The sequence below is a fragment of the Scophthalmus maximus genome, chromosome 19 (assembly GCF_022379125.1).
Source record: "Scophthalmus maximus strain ysfricsl-2021 chromosome 19, ASM2237912v1, whole genome shotgun sequence".
Taxonomy (NCBI): domain Eukaryota; kingdom Metazoa; phylum Chordata; class Actinopteri; order Pleuronectiformes; family Scophthalmidae; genus Scophthalmus; species Scophthalmus maximus.
This window is the reverse complement of record NC_061533.1, coordinates 18776860-18800167: the sequence shown is the minus strand read 5'-3', so window position 1 is coordinate 18800167 and position 23308 is coordinate 18776860. Positions and strand designations below refer to the sequence as shown.

Below are 23308 nucleotides of genomic sequence, written 5' to 3'. Positions count from 1 at the left end.
CTTTGTCTTATTCAAAAAAGCATGAAACACTTTCAATATCCATTAATCTTTTCCTACAACCCAATTTTAGCAATTTTAAGACAATGAGATGTCAGAATATGTTACTTCACCAGTGTGATATTATGTATATTACTAAAATATTTTTAAAATATATTCTGTGTTCCTCATTGTGGAATTTGCATGTTGACCTGTATTTTTTTTCCCTTTCAGTTTTGTCTTTTTTTCATTTGTCCTTGTGAAGTGTTTTTTTTGTTATTAGTCAACTGCTCTGTCCTGGTATTGTTCATGTGTTACACTGTTGTTTAAATAAAAGTTAGAAGTAATTGAAAACACAGCATAAAATATTGATCGAGGGAAAAGATGTGCACAAGTTATTTTTTTCTTGGTAAAAACTGTAGACGAAAAAAAAACCTGGATAGCACACACAATCAGTCTGATTTGTAACAAGCAAAAATAACTTCAAATAGTTGGTTCAATGATGTGCAGAATATTTGTTTGCTAAATCAGAAATGACAACTATCTTTGAAGAATTACATACTGAAACAGCAAAAAAAAGTATAAAATACAAAGTATCTTTAGATATACATACAAAAGTAATATTTATTTTTTAATTCATTCTTTTTTTAGGTCAAAATATGCACTGCACAAATTATAATACATGCTATATATATTGTAATATTAAAATATAGTTATTAAATCATTTGTATTTTATATTTCCATTTTAAAGGGCAAATGAGAAAAATAACATGTTTCCTCTTCTTATAACTTGCTAGTGTATTTCATTAAAGCTATTTGATCCACAGTGTTTTGCTGTAAAACACCAAAAACTAAAATGAGCTTCTCTTCTGCTTTGTGTCCCATGATGAAAACAATAATGAACAAAAAAAATTCAAATGCTTTGTAATAACCTAATGATTAATTTTCTTTTGATTGAATTATCTCCGAAACATTTTAAGGAGCTGTTCAAAGTTGGATCACGGATGCTAACAGATGATATATTATGAAACCAAGCAAAAACAAATGCTTTTTCCTCTGTGATGTGGGAATCTCCCTTTCTGTTCTCTGTTTCACTTTGCACACAGGCCATGGCCGAACTAGTCTTCACGTGGGCCTGAGCTCTTCAGACATGAGGAACAATTTACTGCGTTTAAACAAAATTAAACCATGGTCTCCAAATGTCTCCATGCGACACACGCCCACATGTGTATGTGGCTTTGTCGAACTGATAATCGCCTGAAGAATCTTATATCTTTCTCCAACAAGGCCGTTAAAATATCCCGCACAGAGGTGCTGAGTGGAGGAGTTCCAGTGAAATAAAACAACAGTTTGCCCTCTGAGACTCTGGCAAACTTTTTAAAACCTTGGCTTGTGTGCGTATGCGCAACCGATGTTGTATCGTCATGTCACAGTGGGATACATGTTATTTGTTGCCTCATGCCCGTTTTCATCATTAGCTTAAGTGTCACAGCTCAGGCAAGATTTGCAGCAGCTTTCATCAGAACAATCATGTTATTCAGCGGATTTGTCTCTGCAAAAAATAATGTTTCCTCTGACGAAGAAGTCAGAGCTGCGGGAGGCCAGGAGCATGATTTTAGGATGAGTGCCATTAACAACAAACATAGGCCTGCGTGACCCACTCCTCGTGTGGAATGTACGAGTGCTGTCTCTGCTGAATAAATTTCATGGGCTTGCAGACTTTGTGGCTGAAGTACAGAAAGACATTCTAAATAAGTCTACAAAGATACTGGCCGCGATACGCGCCTGGAAGTGAACGGCTTTGTTTTTCAGGGCTAGCACATATCTGGAGAATCAGTTGAACCTGGTATCAGCACTAAACCATGCGTTACATGTACTCCATAAACAACGCTAGAACAATACAAAAATGAATCACTGCAATGGAAAGGACACATGCAGTTAATCTGGCCTCCGAGGCAAGACGAAATAAAAAAAGGAATCCTTGTAATCAAACATCTGCATGTGTGATTTTTTTTCTTTCTTTCTGTGCCTCCATTGAACACACTGGATGTGTTTGGTGTGTGTACTGGACGGGAGTGTGTGCACATGTATGAGTGTGTCATTAATAGGCTGCACTTCAGAGAAAAAAAGAAAAAAAAGAAGAAAAAAAAAGGTAGAAATCCACCAGATGTTTTGCAGCTGGGTGGATCTGGTAGTGAGGATCTAGACAGCATCTGTCACAGGCGAACATTTCTAATCTGTCCTGAACATTAGGCAGAGAGCACTAAAAACCCATCACTGGCCGCATGTGCTGCTCCGTTCACAATGTGCTCGCCACAGGCTCCGCAGCTTGGCCCCCGAGAAAGGTTCAACGCTAAATGAGAACAAAAGAGAGTCAAAAAGTCATATTCACCACAGCAGAGATGCGATTGCAACTACGCTGTATTCCACAATCGGGTCTTCCAGACTGTTTCCCTTTTTTAAGAAGAGCATGGCCGATGGACGCTTCGAGGGGGAAACACGGGCCAACAGGCCAACTGAAGTTTTTTAGGGCAAGAGCGCCCGAGGCTAAAGACCGAGGCTTTGAACTAGAGGTCCAGCAGAGCTTAGTGAGGTCAAGATGTGTCGAACAGCAAGCAGAGCTAACATCACGATGCTCGAGACAAACATGTCTTCAAAGAGCTCCAACCGTGCATTAACTGGAGTGCCAAAGCCAAGTATCCAAATCTACAGTGTGCACTGCCATTTACATTTTAGCTTCACAACAATCAAACAAAGCGAAGACTTCTCAGAAGACTTTCATCTGAAAAACAAGATTGTTTTTGTTCTATCTGTGATCGTTGCTGCTGTGGCTTCCTCAAGATACTTTTTTTTCTGGAAATGTAGCCAATTGAATTCCTACTGTGGCTCCGGTGCTCTGTGTCGTCATGTGTTTAGCTCGTATGTTGACTTTGCCCGGCCATGCTCCGTGCGTCTGTGGGAATCACTCCAAGCTGACCTTGATGGTCTCGAGATATTTCCCCCCCCCCCCTGGGTTCATGTGCCTAGTTGCCAGTTGGTCAACCTCGTGCCCTGTGAACTGACCCTGTCCTCCCTCGGAGAGTTGAAGGAAAAGAAACTCAATCCTCCGGGGAGCGCGCCGGGCTAACAAGAAAACCGCTGGCCCGAATCCCTAAGAAGTGCCGTGTTTTCCCACCGGACCACTTTCAGCTTAATAAACATCTTAACTAGCCAGAGGTCCCACGGGAGCTGCTGGGAAATCCTCTGGGCAGCCAGAGCTCAGGAGCCGGGCCCTTATTGCATCCAGGTGGCTGTTAAAAAATGCTGGCCAGCCATAAATGTCCAATAAAATGCAAGTGGCACCTTCAGGGGTGGACAGGGTCAGTGCACCTGTCTGAGGACAAAGGCTCCACTCGCTCACCAGTGTCCCAACGGTTTGATGTCGCGCTCGTACGTTGCGCTGCCACCATGTCCATTGTGATTGGCTCAACTTGCCCTCTGTGGGCACAGGCCCAGGGGGCCCAAGGATTCAGGCAGCCGCAGCCAAATTGGCCAAAGAGGGACACAAAACAACCACATGACGTGATACATGACGTCAGCTGCAGAGGAGAGCGGACCAACTTCAGAGAGACGACAAAACACGACCCAGAAAGTACCACAAAGAGACGGGATCGGACACGTTTGTCTCTTTCACTCTTGCTCTCATAAAGGAGAAGTTAGGGGTATTTCACGCGTCTGCATCTTCGGGCTCATTTTCTTAAAAATATGTCCGCGGCCATGTCAGTCAAGTGCCAGCTCATTCCAGTCCATTGTCAATTTGTCACGATGTCCTCTTCAGATAAACGGAAAACCTTTCACTCCGTCGCATTAATGCGCAACTAACGGGTAAAATTAAGGGGGGATGGCCACCGCAAATTCTGTCCAATCGCTTCCCGTTGTTTACGACCGCTTCGCACGTACGGGAACAGTGGCAGCAGCCTCCCCTTCATCTGTCCGGCCTGGTCGCTGTCCAGAGGGAGAGTTGATTGTCCCGCGGGTCGTGCGGAGACCTGGATGGTGTATTGGGCCTTTGATCTGACTTGAAAGGAGTTAATTGATTTCTGTGTTACAGGCAGTGTGAGAGGGGGAAGGAAAAAAGAGAGAGAGAGAGAGAGAGAGAGATGCTTGCTGGTCATTTCACAACATGTGAGGGATATCTGAGAGAGAGAGAGAGAGAGAGAGAGGGAGGAAGGGGATGAAGAGAGAGATCACCTCACACCCGACTCCATCCCTTCTCAATTACAATAATTTGACTCACATGGGCTGGCTGTTGTGGCAGAGGCAGAGAGAGAGAGAGAGAGAGAGGGGAGGCGAGCCGCTGTGTGGGGGAGTGGGGGGGTGATCCCTGTTCTGGGAGATCACTCATCTTACCTCTAGCTGAGGTACAGAAAAGACAAATTTGACGTGCGGCTCCCCCCCCGGAGCGCGGCCCAGGGGCTTGTTAAGGTGGCGGTGTGGACGAGACCACACGTCTAACCCCTCGCGTCGAGCCTCCGAGGGGCACCCCAGCTCTCGAAGACGTCAGCGCGGAGCGAAGAGACGAGCGACTGCTGGAGGGGAGCGATAAAAAGTGGCAGAGCAGCGTTTTCACCGCCTGCAATCTGTTTGACAGAAGAACAGCGCTTATTCCTTCATCAATTCCAAATCCATCCCTGTTTCTGTCCCTGTCCCTGCGTGCGCCGCACGTCCCTGATGCCCTCTCACAATCGGAGAGGCTACAGTGTCCATGTTTGTTCTGCTCACGAAAAACAGGAATCCAGTGGACATGCGGTGCGGCGTCACATCTCCTGTCCGTGTGATTTGCTGCATCACCTGCCCCGGGAGGCTGTTCACCGTGGGTGCGGCTCGGGCCTGGACCTGCTTTGACAGGCCTTCACTCCTTCACCTCTGTCTCTGGTCACCCCAGCTCCGGGGGGAAACAGGGCTGTCAGAGGGAGAGTGGCTGGTTAAGGCCGTCTTAACGCAGCACCTCAAACCACCTCATAAATACAGGCTTCCTTTTCTAATTTCCAAGCAGCCCATCCACCTCTGTCTACATGCCTTACACACTGCTCCATGTCATGCGCCGGGGGTGTGAGTTTAAAAATGACCGCGGGACATCTGGTGGACTCGCACAGGGTGGGGCTTTGATGTGCTGCTCTGCAGTTCAGCCCTGCTTCGGCGCAGCCAAATCCTCGGAGCAATGCAGCAGCAGCAGCAGCGGCGGCGAACCGAGGAGCCTAAAGTGGGCCTGGTCAGTTGAGAGATAGCGGGGGAGTTTAAGACATGCCTCGAAACAGATTCACCATATGTGAACGGCTTAGAGGCAACAGCCCCTAGCTACTCCACAACCATTTAAACTAATGCAGATCCCCCCCCCCCAACAAAAAAAAGAGTCGTATCCATTTTAATTTCAAAATGTGCTCTTTGAAAATCATCATTTTCCATATGATAAAGTGCAGCGGAGGGAAAAGTGAAACCATGTGAGGCAGCTTTTTGATGGGCGATGTCGGGCTGGGCTCATGAGGGAACTCTAGTTCTGAGAGCAAAAGTTGCTCGGTGCCCATCTGGAGAACTCTGCTGCGCCGCTTCACTCACCATCGACACAACACTCCCAGCTAATGATCAGGTTCACTCTAAACACTTACATCTGACCCGTGGGGCTAAATGTCAGACTCAACCTGCCGCCCCGTCTCTTGACAACGGCAAAACACCTTGAATGTGGCTCACGTGCGACATAATACTCTGCATGGGCGATGTTTGCAGGCAAAAGGGCCGCACAACTCGTTTGCAAGGACAAAGGATAAGACTGCACATATTTGCAATTGTCAACACTTTCCATTGAAAGACCTAAATCGACAGACTACCCAAAGTAGTCTGGCATCATAATACCTTTCTGCTTCCCATGCTCGTCTGTGCCACTTGGCCACAAAAACACATTTGCTCTGGGTGAAGACGTGAATCTTTAAAAACAGCTCAGGAATAAAAACTTTGAATGGAAAAAAAAAAAGAAAGGGAAAAAAAGGCGAAACTATTTCCAGAAAAGCAGCGGAACTGCAGTTTTGGGCAAATGTTACTCAAACAAGAGTGGTTGGCACGGGTCTGGTTTCAGCCGAGGATTAATACTCATGTGGGGTTCCTTAGTGGGTATTTACAGCAGCAGGAGGTGTGTGTGTGTGTGTGTGTGTGGGATCAGTTCAAAATAAACTATTTTGATCGTAGTGAAGGGTGCATGTGGCTCATCCATGTGTTTTTTTTAAATACCTGTACAATACTTTGAATCCTCCATTGTTGTTGGATTCCATCTGTTCATCGGATTTGTGAATACAAACTTAAAGACCGTAACCGACTTTACCTGCGACAAAACAGTATTGAAAAACCATTGTCTCAGAACCTTGACATGGATAGAGTGATTCACAAAAAGATAGTGATACCATTAAATGTTTCAAGGTTCTTCTTACATACAGGATTCAGAAGAGTTACAAGTGGAGAATGGAAGATTAGCACAGCTCAGTCTGTTGCTCCCGCAAACTGCATATGAATGTGGATACATATGGAATTCTGTATGTATGCACTTAAAGCACAGCAGGGAGGAGGGCTGCTGGAGCCTGTCACACTGTGCTCCAGGGCATCACTGACATGAGTGTCACCTTCATGAAGGAGCATGAAAGCGGTTCCCTCTGCAGAGGATTCCTCAGACTGTCGCTGCGATTTCCGCAGCAGAACAGAGGAGTACACGCGAGCGCCCGTTGAGGGCTGTCATCTGCAGGACGCTTCATGAAACACCTGTGAATACCGCAAGCCGTTAAGGAATTTTGGTCAAGAAAAGGGAAAACAAGAAAAAAGAATACCTGCAATCTTAACAGAACCTATAAATTCCCAAACTTAGCAGGAGGAGCGTAATTAACAGGAGCGATTGTTAATCCATTAAGGAGTTTTTAATACTAATTCCACCTGTAACAATTTGCAAATGGACTCTGACAATTTAATTAGTTGCAAACGAGCAGGAGAAGATTGTGATGTTTCAGAATCCAAGTGTAGATTCTGCTTTTGAAGGAGATTGTCGGTTACAGGGAATTTAAAGTCTTGTGTTATGAATATACCGAGAAGAAATGTTGACTTTCAACACCCGCCCCCCCCCAAAAGTTACTTCCCTTAACGCCACAGACAAGGAATCAGGCATTTCAGAGCGGAAACTTACTGTTGTTCTATTCACAAGGATCTGACTCTGTAGAAGAGTCGCGGCTGACGTGGGTGGGCATCTGGGGTAAAGGGCTCCTGTGTCTCAAAGCTCTGCTCACTCTTGCTGCACGCTGCTCATGATGAACTTTGTGACGGAATGACGCTTCTGCTGGAAAATGAACATCAGACGGGCCTGTTTGTTTGTGCGTGTGTGTGTGTGTGTGTGTGTGTGTGTGATGAGGCTGCTCCTGTTCCCTGTTGTCGTCTCTCGCTGCCACTCAATGTCACCACGGCCCTGTTATTCTGAAGAGCAAAGTGTGAGTCACAGCTAGCTATGATCATTTAATCTGTACAGGGATATTAATGATTTTATTATTATTTTAAAGTGACACTCTTTTGAACAATTATTTTGAGACTATTTGTGTAAAAACCAAACACATACAGTAAAGGCACTTTTTTCACAATTTCTGAAATTTTATGTTCAAATATGTATATTATCAAAATACTGAATCATTTACATTTGCCGTTAAAACAAAAATACTTTTTTTCCACTGTCTAAAATTACATAATATACATAACATATTTGGTACATTTGGTATGTCCCAAATCTTTCAGATTTTCTCAATTTTTTCCTTAGCTTGTTATTAAAAAAAATGAATTGATATCATTTGTCCATGTAATATTCCAGTCCACGTGTCTCTGCCAACTTGAGGGCTGGGGGGAAAGTCACAGCGTGATGCTTCGCTCTGCGCTGAAGTTGTAGCAAAACTGTAGGAAGAGAAAGAAGAGGCAGAAAACACAGATGACTGAGAGCATCTTGTCCAAAACAGAACAAAAATCAAGCATTGATAAGATCAATTTCACACATTTATAGCAGCCGAACCCTGGATTTAGTTATTAGTTTAATGTTATCCACACTATTGGAAGCCACAAGCATACAATTTGCCCTACAGCAGAGTGATTAGAGGGTCAGCCAGACTGAAGATTGAGGTAATCTAAAGAAACACTGCCCCCCTCTGGGGTGTCAAGGACATGACACAACAGGGCTTCAAACCTTCTTGAAGGCGCATTGAAAGACAGAGACGCATAAGAAAAGATTATTGTGTAAACAACTCCCTTCTGTTGAAAAGACAAACTTTTGGAACCCTTTACTGCAGTAGCCGAGAGAGCTCAGCACGATGCAAATTTCGATAACGTATGTAACAGACAAAACACATTTGAAATAGAACGGCACTTAGAAAACAAAGAAGCCCCCCAAAAAACATGGATCTGCTCCTTTGTCCAAATCCTCGGCAATTTTGTGGGTTCTTTCTTGGCCCATGTACCATCCTTCCACAAAGTTTCCTGTCTGGAGTTTTTTTGCAATCCTACTGACAAACAGACAACAAACAGACTAACCAGCCATTCAACCAACCAACCGACAGACGGGCAGGCGTGACAACGTAACTTCTTGGTGACAACACGACGTGCTGCAAATAAATACAACACAACCAAACAGTTATACACTGCTGTTCAAATACACAAAACTAAATCCAGGAACATGCTGCAAGTGGCACAGACATCAGTAGCACATTAAAAGTGTATTTTTCCCACGCTAGGTGGAAGTAGATCCTACCTCTAAGTGGCTTACCAGGATTTCCTTCCCTAACCCTGAGCAATCATCATTCTTCATTCCTAAACTCGGCCCAGTCAGAGGTAAGGCTGGGGCAAGTGTTCTCTCCACCTAGGGTGGGGGAAAAAAATAAAGTGGATTACCCGGCCGGGTTAATCTCATTTTCCATCGCCACATGGTGACTTCAGTAAATTACAAATTGTCCAACGAGCGTGTCCAAAGCGGGGTTCAACACTTTGTGTCTGCTGGAAGAACTCTTGTTGTCTGTGCTACTTGCTGCATGTTTCTGAATGTGGATGTGTTGTGAGTGTTTGTATTTTTTCCCATTTTTATTGTTTAGTGTTTTGTCTATTTGCATGTGTTTTCTTCCCCAGTTGTTTGACCTCTCTAGGCCATCATCCTCACCCCCTGAGAACTTTAGAAATTTGGTGCCAAAAGTCTGTTTGTCCCATTATTCTAACAAAACCAAATAAAGGAAATTGAGGCTATACCATAAGGTACTTACAATTCAGTGCTACCGCTATCAGTTACATTAACTCAAGTCAGCTTTTAGGTCCACCTTGAATCTCTAACCTCAAGTTATCTATCATAAAATGTTGATTTAAATCATCCCCGACTTAAAAAATCTCCCTCGCAAGAAAAACGTTGGATCAAGCATCCCGAGAAACATTAGCAGTACTTTTCCAAATTGTTTTCTCTCAAACCAAACTATTTAGAAAATAATAAAACGAAAGGCAAAGCTCCTGGGGGAACTTGTGATTAAAAGTGATTAACACAGTTATACGTTCTACATAATCAAACGTAATGTTTGAGTTGATGGTCAAACTGTTTCAAAAACAGATTAATGTCGTGGGTGTGGCTCCAGTTGCGGACCAATGAAGTTTTGTGCCATAAAGTACTGCCCAACTCACCAAGTTGGACAGTTGTAATACCACAAAACAACACTAGGTGATGCTGTATGATCACTGAAATAAGTTTCCAAATCTCCAACAGAAGCCAAGGAGCCACAATGGCTGAAACCAGGTTTCTCTCCATCCAAATACTGAACCACCTTCCGCGATTGTCATCTACTTGAGGGGAAGCTTCAAGTTACCCCAAAACCTGTCACATATCACAAGCTGGTTAGTTGTGAAGAAATCCAGCCCCCCTCGCACTAAAATTCTGACTCAACATCTGGCACAGTAAATAAATAATCCTGTGTGTGCGTGTGTGTGTGTGTGTGTGTGTGTGTGTGTGTGTGCGTGTGCGTGTGTGTGCGTGTGTGTGTGTGTGCGTGCGTGTGGATGATGGATGGGGGAATGGGGTGTTTTCTGGGAGAGCATGTATCAATGTCTGCCACTTTTACACACAGGCTGACAGGACAGTGACACACTCGAACATGGGCGGCAGTCACCCAGACGAGCCGGGCTTCATTTCCTGTCCCTGCTCCACTGCCAAAAATATGTGACATGTTGTCTTCATTAATTCCACCTCTCCCTCTCACACCTCTCACATACCCCTGTACACTACTGTCCCTCCATACATTCACGAGGTAACACACACACACACACACATGCACACACACACAAACTCCCCACAAAAGACTGAAAAACAATCATACATAGGTGCTAATGAAATTCTTGTCATGTGTGCATACACACTTCTTTCCACCGTTGCATACTCCCTCTGAAAATCATTAGCCAGCCGCCAACAACAGTTTTCAGCAGAGCAAACTACATAAAGATGTCACTTTAAATCGCTTACTAATTAACACTTAAAAAGACACAAATTAGATATGCGTGGCTAAAAGCAATTATAATATCCGCAAGTTTTGCGAGTCATTTGGGAAATGAAAAGAATGCCTAATTGCTGGAACCAACATCATCCGAGACATGGCTTAAGTGATGCCTGTTAGGAAATGGTCTTATCTAGAACTGTGGCTGTGATTACAACAGTTTTCCCTCAATTACATGTGCATATGTATAATTCTGGAGAGTGTATCTCTTTCGTGAATCTATCTATCTATATATATATATGTGTGTTTTAATGGGCTTAGAAACTAAGCAATAAGCCTCTGCGCAGGAAGCGCCACTAGTTTCTGAGGAAGGGAAAAAAGGCCCCACAGTCGAGCATTGGACAGTGACCTCTTCTGGACAACAGAGGGAGAAATGTATACTTCACCATTCAGAAAAAAAAATCTTCAATATTGTGAACATTTTTTGGGGTACGTGCATACTCAAAAACACAATGGACATGACAATTACAGCCTAGGACTGAAAGAGGAAAAGTAGGCAAAGAAGAGATCTGAGCACTCCAGACACGCATCACTTTGTAACAGAAACACTTCTGATGTCCAGCAGGTTTGTGAGAATATTAAAAAACTATATTTCCAGCCCTTTGCTCTGCAGATATCACCGTGGGATAATAATAAGAGGAGAGGAGTAAAAATAACACAATGGTGAGGGATGTTTCCACTTGGAAACTAATTATCAAGCTAAGCTGTGACTTCATCCCCATCAGCCTGGCCCTACCATTAATCTTGTGCTGTCGTCCACTTCACTAAATCCTATGTGTTACACTATCTCACATTTACTTCATCAGCTCCAGCGCAGCTGTAATTAATGATTCCTCATGCCCTTCCCTTCCCTTCCCCAGCTCAGCTCACCATGTGTCCTCCTGCTAATCACGCTCTCTGAGAAGAAAGGAAGGAGGCGAGGGAGAGGAAGGAGGGGAAGAGACAAGAGCATATAGGATGAGCAGCCAGCGTGTCTCCACCCTGGACACACACACACACACACACACACCATTAATACCTGCGCTGACAATGAGCTTCATTCAGATGACCATATGACAAGATGGCGACTGTGTGATTTGGATAGTATGTGACAGAAGACAGAGGCAGAGTGCAGAACAGACACCCAGTTTGATGAGGGAGTGTTTGCTCTGTAACACATCTCAAACCCAACAGCACCTGTTCTTTTACAGTGGTCTGTCACTTCCTGGCAGTTCTGATACCGAGATACCGTGCTAATGAGAGAGAAGGGGGGGTTGTCACTCTCTTTAAAGCATGTGCACGCACACACTCGCACACACACACACTCCCCCCCCCCCCCCCCCCCCCCTTGCTCTCACAAACACGCAGGCTCTAAAGAAGGAGCAGCACATAGATGCTTTTCTTCCGACTAATGCCTGCAGGGCACAGTGTTTCATCTGAAATGGAGTCGTGCTTTTATTTGCCTCCGCACGATCTCAAAATTTTTTACTACTGGAGATGAGGCTGATTGGAAACTTAAAAAGTTAAACATGCAGAAACCGAGCTGAAAAGCGCCCCGAGATCTCCGGCACTGTGTGAGTTGCTAGATTGAGCTGTTTTGAGAGAAGAATTGGGGGATAAAAGTCAAGTGTTTTGGAACAGGAGATGAAGCTTTTAAGAGAGAATGGCTGCCTAGTCTGGCCATGCTTTTATTCAATTGGGGCTTAGTGGAGCCAACAGGGCCTCGCTGTCTCAGACACTTAATTACAACCCCAAGACCGTTTGCTTTGCATTCTGGGCCAGCGGCATCAGCGGCAGCCGAGCGTTGCAGCCTCTACTCACTTCCTCCTCGATCTCTGCCAGGGATTTGATCGTAATGCCCATTAAATTGACTTGCTGTATCTGAAATCAAAAGCAGGGAGCGGAGGAGGGAGAAGAAGGAGGAGGAAAAAAAACACACACAAGAAACATGGCGGTTAGGCTCATGGCTAAGTAAGCATGCTTAAAATCTTTAATCCTCTCCCTCTCGATGTCAGTACAAACGGGGTTATAGTGACAACTGCCGCCAGCCAGCCAAATGGACTGCATTGAGCCAGCTCTGGCTGACTGCACGCATTCATCACTCAGTCTGAGGGGAAGGGGAAGGAAAGGAAAGGAAAGGACAGGACAGGACAGGAAAGAAAAGGAAAAAAAAGGAAAGGAAAGGAAAGGAAAGGAAAAGAAAGGAAAGGAAAGAAAAGGAAAGGCTACAGGACAAGTAACTATAATTAGGATTCCCATATTGTGCATATTATAGAAGTTATTATGCATTTGTCACTGGTTCCTCAAATGATTCTTACCTCTTTGGGTTTGCCAGAAAACTTCTCGGAAATCACAAAGGGCACATCATCCAGAGCTGCAAAAATATGAGAAAATATAGTTTAATTTTGACTTTTAAACAAAAAAAAAAAATGCACCCTGAGTATTTCCACAAGATTAAATGTAGGATTATAAAACAGCAGAGATATCAGCATCCCCTGTCGACCCCCCCCCCCCCCCCTTCCATCTACGGAGAGAAGATGAAAGGCTTTTTTAAATTCTCCGCTGTATTTGAGCACCTCCACTCTCTCCCCCGAACCCAGCCCCTTCCAGTTTAATTACTCTTGATTATTCGCGATTCCGTCTTGTCTGAGAGATGTTCACCTCCGAAACAAAGACACACTCACACCAGGCACAGAAAAGTGGAAAGAAGACAGACAAAACATTCAACCAGATATCAAATTTGCATGAAAATAAGCCACACTGTTCAGCCGGCAAAAAGCGGATTGAAATGAAGACTTGCCAGGAGCGTGGTGGTATAATTAGCATTTGACCAAACAAACGAGCTTCAACAGAGCTATAATTAAGCAGGCCTGTAATTAAGTGTATGCCCTTTATCATAATGATCGTGGTTAAAATGGTGTGATGGCTGCCAGTTGATTATTAATGGTGTAACCCTGTACTGCATGCATCCTGCACTGGAATCAAGGTGTCATGACTGTCAGGCTAGAGAGCAGCCCTTTGTTTATAAAATACATTAGGGTCCAAATTAACACAGGGTGACAGGGGACACAAAGCCTCTCGTTTCCAGACTGAAGGGGAAACTGCAGCTGCTCGGCTCCATTATAAAACTCCCAAAACTGGAAGCACAAAACTTCTGCAGCCGGTGGCTTCGACAGGAGCCCCACATTTTAAAAAGGCCAAGGTTCCAACTGGTGTTCTTTTACCCACAGTCCATCAGACCGCTGGCACAGGAAAGGGAACTCATAAATGTAAGTTGAAGCTGTTCAAGAGTCATCGTTTTGGAGTTGACACTCCTTTTGGTCTTTCCTGTTCACAGCAATATTTTAAAGTATGAAATTCTAAGATATCCCTCACTTTGACACTTATGCGACTTTGCTTTCCTCTCTGGGTTATTGCACAGATCCATGGTTTGGCACTTTCCGCACAAGTGCAGTACAATGTGAGCTTTGTAATCAAAGCATGACCCTCACCCTCACGGACACAAGAAAGCTTATTTAGTCTCTTGGCGTTCAGACATCTCCCAGGGTAGCCATGCAGTAATAACAGGAGTCCACAGTTGCCCACGGTGCTTTGGACAGGATGATGTGAAGAAGCCTAAATGTTTACCATGGTTAAAAACTAGCTGAGCTAGTAGTATTTGGTCATAAACAAACCTAATGATTGTGCTGTGGAAAAAAAGATGAAGGAATCAAGAGATACTTGACTCGAAACCACAAATGTCAACCTCGTGATGGCACTTGAAAAATGTCAGGTAATCACCAAAGTCGTCACGACTCATCATCGAGCAACCCAGGATGTCTGAACCAAATTTCACGGCAAACCATCCTATGGCTTTAATAATTCAGACTGGGTCAATGTAGTTGTGGACCTACGGACCGATCGATGGATGGGCTTCAAGTCCAACAATGCAAGAGGGATATCTTCAGCCACAGCTCCTTTTCCATGCACCCAAAAACAGTGATACCCACATCACTGTAGCAGCTTTGGATGCTTGGCTATCAGGGGCAGCAAGGAAGCCAGGGGGGACTGGCTTAGCCCAATGGCTTGTTATAGTCATGAATACAAGTGAATAAACATGCACCACTGTGTCGCTGGGGGCACCAACACCAGGAGGAGGTAGGCAGGGAGAATACATTTTAATCCACAGCCCCGCCACGAGAAGCTGAGATTGTAGCGGCTGATGGATCTGCGTGGCACGGACAGATGAATGCACAGAGTTGAAGGCCAGCGAGTTTCTTTATTGCTCGAGGATTACATTTAAAACCAGATCTCACTTTGTATTCCTGCACCATCTATACTGGAGAGGCTATCTTACATCCAGACAAATGGAGAGGCGCAGGAGATGACTTTGTGGTAAGGAATGAAGGCTTTGCCACGGAGAAATCCAACAGTTCAAAGGGCAAAAATAATGTAAATCCAATCTTCTGACCAGGAATCCCACTCTGAAGCATGTTCTAGCCTCTCAAATGGCCAGGCTACAGTCCATTAACTCATGAGAGTACTACTGTACAGTGTGGGGGCAGTCGGGTAGTCGTTTGGCATTTGAAGTGTATGAGTGCAGTCAATATGGAAACATCTGGCAGGAATTTTGGTACAATGACTATGTTGATGATGATAGTGATGATGATGGCGGCGGTGTGCGCAGAGGTGGCGTTAAGTAAGGAGGACCCTGTGGCTTGAGTGATTGCAGTGTAAAGAACGGAGTCAGCACAGGACCCGTGTGGATCATTGCCTTATTAATGGCTCCGTCAGGTGCGATGAGCAATGGCTGCATTGTCATCTCCAGCCCCTGGGCACAGATGAATGGCTGTTTCAGGGCGGGAAGGGCTCCCTCGTACGCTGGGCTGAGCACTAATCCCTCACTTTTCCATTGTTGGATGCACTGTCACCCAGGACTTCAGCAGCACCATACATTGCATTTCCAGGACTCTAACAGACGTGGCCATGCGCACAGGCGCACCATACACACAAACACACACACACACATGCACACACACACACACACACACACACACACACACACACATCAACCACACCGAGTTGTGCGCCGACACTGACTGATGGAAAAATATGCGTGGCTGATCGAGCATAGCCCATATTACGTGAACCACAACTCAAGAGTAGCAGTTTAGGAATGTTGATGAACTTTTATTTTACACTTCACTAATTCAGCAGAATGGCATTGATCTCTGTCTGGTATGATTACCTAGGCGAATCTGTCTCGCACCTGAATTAAGTGAGGAAGTCACAGCGAGGGCAATAATCTGCAAGTGCAAGTGGACACCTATTACAAATTTGTACTCATGATTGAGCTGATTTCTATTGCTTAGTGCCATAGAATAATACAAAATAATAAGTAAAGCTGCTCAAAAACTGGTTAGATGAACCTGCTATATTTCATATTTGCCTTCTCTGTGTATCCGGGCTAGACATTGCAATGCCTTTCCTGTCGGTGCGACTCTCAATTTGAGGTGGATTCTTTATGCAGACCATGAAGATGCTATTCTAGTTGCAGACCCTGCTCTCTGTCACCTCTGCAGATAATGGTGAGTAGATGAACAGAGAGCTGGAGGAGGACCCCCTATGCCCACTCACAGCCCTTAGCCCCGCTCTGACATGAGAAATAGTGCCCAGGCCTGACAGCATCTCGGAGACATATTGTAGTTTATTTTGTCGCCCGGGCATGCCATCTGTGCCATTCCAATGGAGGGTGTGTGTTCAGGCTGCTGCAAGAGAGAGGGCGCGAGGCTCCGGGTCCCTCAGTAACTCTGCAGCCACGGCAGGTCATTAGTCAAATTGCCTAATGAGAGAGAATACAAATGGCCCCCTACCCTGACAGGAGGAATTTTGGAGGTGTCAGAGCCCCTGACCCGTGCTATGAGAACAGATGATAGCGAGTTGCTATTTTCAGATTCTTTTAATGACTATGAAACCCATTCTTTTACTTTTATATTTTTCCCGCTTTTTCAAACTCTCTAGACAGATGAGTGGGGAAAAAAAAACAACTTTCCAATATATTAAAAATTTCACTTGCAAAAGTGGAAGTGTAACTTTTGAATTATTTAAATGTTTACTGGGGAGTCAATTAACATTCTGAAAAGCGAATAACTTTGATACTAAAATAAATCATGCGCTGAAATGATGTTGAGTGTTTCTGATAATCTATTTTTATTTGTTTCTGTCAGCTGTGTGCAAACTTGTTTCCCCGGTCTCACTGTAGCGAATACAAGCTTCTGCTACAATTCTCCTGACAGAGTGAGTTATTTTATACTAAAATATTGATTAGACATCATCCAAATATGTAAACAAATTTAAATGATTCTAAGCTAAGAATAGTATGCAAGGCATCCAGTGGATGCATGTGCTTATGGTTACACACCACAGGCTGGGCGAAACAGAATGGCAGAAAAGGGATGGGTGAAATGAAGGTGAATCATTTTACAAAAGCTTGTCATTTGCCCAAAGTTCAAATTATTTCATTAAACTACTTAATGTATTACAATTCTGGCAAAAAAAAAGAAAGTATTTTCTCAATTTCTGTATGTGACATGTCTTAAATGTACCCAACATTTTTACTGCAATACATATCAAAGAAATAGCTACACTGAATGGCCTTTACAGTAACAATTTGAGTATAAAGATTGCATGGTTACATGGTGCTAAAATTTACATCTTCATCGGTAATTTCAAAAATGAACATATGCTGTTCAAAAAAATTCAAACCCAAAAGAAAAAAAGCAACACAAAGCAAACACAAAAGTGTTACCAGACGGATGCAAAATGGCAAGCTTATGTAGAATGACCCACTTACTTTTCCATCTGTGACAAGCAGTCCTTGAAATCTGGTTGTGGACAGGGAGCCAGGCGGCAGTCCCAGTCAGGCGCTGGTCCATCAGTCTTCCAGAAAGTGGGCAAAGCCAGCAGCACCTACAGTGAGTTGGCCACAAACACCACTGCATAACAAGAGTATTATTTGAGGAGGTGCGTAGATGTCTTATAACTTCTCCAAAATGCATGAATCAAAAGTTTGATTGTACTGAGCCTAAATGTAGAATGGGATATTTGATGCAAGGAACCAGAATTGCTCGACCATTTTGTATAATTATAAAGCCTGTTTTAGTTGTTTTACAAAGCGCTCAGCCTTTGGAGAAATACTGGGAGAGCTCTCTTTTACTGGATGGCTATTGAGTGATCTCATGAAATTAAATGGACATTCAGACTTTGATCAGCAGCTCAGTGTCTTTAAGACATTGCCATGGCACTGACATTGATCCCCAGCTGTGGCTACTGTTAGATGTGCAGCAGAATGTGTGTATAAATGGGGTACGCCTCTCTGGACAAGTGTAAACGCTGGCAGAGGGCTGACAGTAAATTGCATGTGCCGGATGGGACGCAGCAGAAGGCACAATTACACAAATCCCCTCTTAATTAGCAGTTCTGTGGGCAAACTAAACCGTAATGATGCGAGGGATGTGGCGAGCCCCGGAAATCCTAACAAGAAACACTCTCCAGCACAGGAGACTGGGTCACATTGGTCCCGGCTCCCCTGAAGTAGGGACTGACGCGTGATCTGTTTTGAGCAGTGCAGCAGCAGGAGATGATCCCCATGTTGCCCTGCTCCACACAACACCCGAGCCCTCGCTGAGCTCCTCGCCCTCTGGACTGTGGGTAAAGCAGCAGGCCCCCAGTGGTTGTGGGTGGTGTTATTAAGTTCTCCATGCTCACAGTACCAGGCAATGTAAAGTGGCATCTCACACGGTGAGTAATGAACTGTGCCAGAGTAGAAGCAGGAGGGATGACAGCCAAAGAGGCCTCCTTGGCAGCCACTAACCTGGGCATCCACCAATTTATCATCCCCTAGAACCAATCCACCAATGCTGCGCTGCCATTTGTCATTAATTATGCTAATAAGGACACCATTACTCTCCTGATGAAATGGGCAACTGTTATTAGTCTAATGCATTTACAGTTTCATACATATGCATTTGCTTATTAGTTGTATTGTTTGCGGAAAAGTGGATTTAAAAAAGAGACATTTTTCACCTGCTACAGGAGGAGCCCAGGACTTTCTGTACAATCTAATTGACTATTATGAGATGACAAAGCAACACCTTCATAATCATGCACTACTCCTTGCACCCTTACCATGAAAATGGCCCAATCTATGTGAAGGCGATGATGGGTTTGAACTTTTTCGCAGCAGACTTCATGGCTCCAAGCAAAGCAGTCTGAACTATTTAATATACAGTAGCTTCTGGGAGCCCCAGATGCCCTTTCCCAGAACGACTCCATTCCCAGAATCTCATTGTGCTTTCTAAATCACACCACAGTATGTATTAGAAGATCATTAATTACAAACTTAACAAGTCAGCAGAGCCATTAAAAGATCTTTAAGGCATATTTGACCATAAATCTCCTTAAACTATATTTAATGACTGGATTTTTGTGAAATATTTTTTATCAAGTTCTAATTAGATGTGTGATAACAAACCCTGCTGTACATGGGGCAAATGAGGGAGCCGTGACAGGCCCATCCATTGAGGCTGTCCACGTCTGGACACTGAAACTAATGGAGCACTGCTTCTATCTCAGGGATGGATAGAAAGCAATGAGGGATGAGACTCCAGAGTCCAGTCTGGCCTGTAAATGCAAAGCCTGGTAAAATCTCTTATTTGACTGTAATAAAGGTCCAAAAATGCCTGAGGGCCTCAAGGCTCCAATCAAAAAAAAAAATCCATTAGGATTCATACAGGATTGATCCTCAAATACTTGGCACATCACAATGGGATCGATCATGTTTTGCTACCGAACCTGAGTAGTCGGATATTATTTTTTTTGACATATCAACAGAATGAATTCCAACAGGATTTTTTGAGAGGTGTCTCACCTGTTGGAAGCAAAATAGTGCTTTTTAACTCAGAGGATACACATACAGACTAAAGAAAGAAACCAAAAAACAAAAAACAATATATATGTATTTCTACACATCAGAGGTTGATCAGTGTTTACCATTAGGATTAGCAATTCTACAATGAATAATTGAAGAATTGTTCCATATTAATATGAATAAAGAATCACAAAAACAAACATGTGGCAAATCTGAGAAAAACTTATTCAAAAACACACAATAACCAAGTATTTTGTTAAAAACAAAGCTTTAGTTGAGATATTGAGACATTGAAAATTGGTAGTGACTATTTATTTTTACATTACATTACATACAGTATAAACTTTATCCATTTTTCTGTATTTTACTGACACTGACATTAATTTTCCTGTTTCTCATAACCGCTTCCTTTTTCCCCACAGTTGCCTTTAACATAGATGTGCTGACATCATGCTGGTGTGGTTTTTGGCCCACGTTTGAATTCAGTTCTGCAGTATTCAGACCAAAAGTCAATATGGTAACTGCGCTAATAGCTAAAACCTAAATTATAATTAAAGTACATTTAAATAATATATAAGTAAGTTTGTGTGTGTGTGTTTGTGTGTGTTTATGCATTAGGTGTAAATACTTTTCTTCTGCTGAACCTCTCTCTCGCTCTCTGCTTCGCCTTTTGCTGACCAGGGGAATTAAGAAGCAAAATGTGGGTTTTAAGAGCACTACTTTCATGTCTTGATGTAAGCTTTGGCATTACTACAGACATCAAGATCGGTTTCATAGAAATCCCATTCCATCTAAAGTAAAAGCTCGGCAGTAAATCTGCCCATACCTCCCCCATAACACTTCCATAAATGATTCATTCAGCTCAGTTTAGCTGATGCAAAACAGAATGTTAGTGAGTTGTGGATGGAGGCCGAGCTGCAAGTGTAGGACCAACTCTGCTGCTTAGTAATTTCATCAATCTCTGGGAGAGAAAGCGAGCAGGAAAGAGGAATAAGAGAACGCCGTACACTAATAATAACTTTTGTGTCACTATCCAGAGGTTGTGTTTTTTAATCCCTCAGCCTAAAGAATTGTGTTATTCTAAAATATAACCCCAGCGGTGCAGAAGCAGTTGAGATCCATCATGATTTGAGATAAGCGCCGGTTGATCTCCTCCCTCTGTATAGCCTTGCCCAGAACTACACAGGGAGATAAGATGGAACTTTTGTTTGAAACCTGATGAGAACCCTCTTAATGAAAGTGCGGCGCCAAAAATAATCTTTTTTCTCCATGTTAGTCAATCAAGAAATAGTGTAGTTGGGGGGAAAAGAGGAGAAAGAAAGTAATTTTGCATAATCAGTGAGCACCATCTGGAACAATTAACCAAATTCCACAGAACTCAGAGGATCAGTCATATTGGCTTATTAAAGATCCAGAATTATACAAGTAATAAATCCTTGGAAAAACGAAGCGTACCCCTGCCTGTCACGACTATTTTAACTTCAAATACAGTGGAATACTTGATAAGGCTGAAAAGAGGAGATTAATATATGCAAATTATGTCGAGCATTTAAAAGCCCCCCAACAACTGTCTCTGGGTCTTTTTTTCTGTCTCTTATTACAGGGCTTTATGTTTTATTCATACACCAACTCACCTGTCATTTCATAAGCTATAATATTATGAGGGTATTATTAAACAGCATAAAGTACAGCTTTAATTGGAAAGCTCCATTGCATTTTCCAATTATGTGCAGCAAATTAAAAGCAGATGCACATACTTTAATAAGAATTCTAATATTGTTTCCTGAAAATCAAAAATCACTGTCATCCTGCCAAGATATTTTGCAAACCCAAGTTAATTTTGAGCCTCCTATTTTTCTCCCCTCCTCCTCCTGTGAAGGATGAACTGTCTGCTGTCTGTTAATTGAAGTTCCTCTAATGGATAGGGAAATAATTGCTCTCAATATTACGTTAGATCAGGGCCAATGTCAGGATGTATTTTTGATTAATGCGATAGATATGTAAATGTATTGCTTTTTATTACGTTTACCTTTTTAGCAGGTGGATGTCTGCTGAATTCTATATGCTGTTCTGTAGGTAATGGAGAGAGACTGCAATGCAACAGACCTAATCGCCACATAGGTTTATTTTGCAGTTTTAAACTTTTCTTTCTCTCCAGTGCTGTTACTTTTGATTTTTATCAAACATATGCTACATAAGACACATTTCATGAATGCAAATTTAATTACCTTTAAAACATCCCACTTTTCTGTCAATGTACTGTACGAATAAAATACCTAATTGGCAAAGGGACTTGGCATGGATCAAAGCAACGCTGGTGAAGAAAAGCAAAAGGTTGGAGCTGCTGTGAAAACTTGATAACTGTTCAAATGAGCTTGAACTGTCAAGTCAAAGGGGGGGGGTTGCAAAATAAAATGTGAATTAGTTTTTAATATTCTGGTAATATATGTCTAAGCGCCCGCACATCACATCTGTACATGATGTGACTGCCGATGACAGATTTCCCAGACATGTTACCTCTCCTCCCCTCGCTCTTTTTTTTTTTGTGTTGGGGTTTTTGTTTTGTTGGGAAGTGACGGAGGGTTTAATCAAGAAAGCAGGCAATTCATCAATCCTAAAGAAGGCGCCTGTACAACCCTGACAGAGCGCACATGGTTTTAGACCAACTTGAACCTGGCCAGCTGTCAGCCCACACACACGCACACGCACACTCACACACGCACACACATGCGCACACACACACACACGAGCTACCACCACGGTAACAATTAACACAAATAGGCTGTCGGCTGCGACCTCACACTTGGTCTGCAGGCTATCACATTGCTAATGAAGGGAAGTTGCGTTCTCTCACATTCACAGTGCGATGCTGCGAGGCTGACGAGTACACATTCGCAGGCAATAATGCAAGAAACATCTCAAGCCAACTCCATTAATCCTTTTTTTTTGTTGCTTTTTTAAAAAAAATCTCAACAACTGATGAGAAGACACACGGTAAAGGAAGGAGAAAGAGGGAGTGCATGCACCTGCAAAGGACAGTTTTCTGGGGATAAGTGATGACTGTTGGCAGCGTTCTGTACAGTATGTGCATGTTCTTCACTGTCACTCAAATCCTGTCCCAGTGGAGGAATCGCACACCAAATGCCACGAACCATTCAGCTGTGTGTTAATGTCTGCTCCTTCAGGGCTACACTTTGCACACGTGTCTTGACTAACTTATAACGACTGTCATAGCAACACAATGATGTATCAATCTTTTTTTGTGTCAATTATGCACTATTCTTTCTTGCAATTGAAGGAGTTTGTTTTAATTTCACTAAAGACTTAAAAATGAAAAAAAACAAACATTAATGTGCACTACAGAATCAAAAATAAAAGTTCGAAATCAATCTGTACATTTCAGCAATTGTCTAAAACTAGACTTGCATTGAAAAGGGGGTTGGGAGCAATGTTGCCTTAGCCTGGGCGTGCCACTGCTGAAGCAGCAGGAGGAATCCTCACCACATGGTGTCTCTCTCCAGCTGGATAAAAACCTGCCTGCCTCGCTCACCTCGTGTGAATCACACCCTCCTGAAGGCTGGAGCGTCTCCGCCGCCGGCTCCGACTCTGTGGCTTCGGAGCCTGCCTTAGCTAAGCTCTGCTTCCTAACGAATTAGCCTTTCTCCTGCTTCAGTCATGGGGCATTGTGCTGTAGTTGAGTTTGTCCTTGACAAAGAGAAGGGAATTCGTCCAGTGCATGCACGGTACATATGTGAGTATGGCATGTGATGGATCGTCTTCGACAGCTGTTAAATGTTCTCTTGGGTGTGAAACGGAGCTCCTCTGGGAAGTCACGCTCGCTCAGATAAGCGAAGCTCTACACAGTATCCATCAGTGAGGA

General features: G+C 43.4%; 1 protein-coding gene across 10 annotated transcripts in view; it reads right to left on the bottom strand.

Annotated features, from left to right (window-relative positions):
- Positions 1–7492: 7492 nt before the first annotated feature.
- Positions 7493–23308, bottom strand: part of mvb12bb (multivesicular body subunit 12Bb) — a 35296-nt gene continuing 19480 nt past the window's right edge. For 4 of the 10 annotated variants that reach the window (XM_035640536.2, XM_035640537.2, XM_035640543.2 and 1 more), the window contains exons 8-12: positions 12839–12894; positions 12342–12401; positions 8771–8878; positions 8554–8624; positions 7493–7923 (exon numbers count right to left, since the gene is read on the bottom strand). In XM_035640536.2, the coding sequence (XP_035496429.2) occupies positions 7800–7923; positions 8554–8624; positions 8771–8878; positions 12342–12401; positions 12839–12894 (419 nt within the window). In that variant the 3' untranslated portion in view covers positions 7493–7799. The remainder of the gene's footprint in view (positions 7924–8553; positions 8625–8770; positions 8879–12341; positions 12402–12838; positions 12895–23308) is intronic. The other 6 variants (XM_035640550.2, XM_035640551.2, XM_035640538.2 and 3 more) reach the window with 5 other exon arrangements.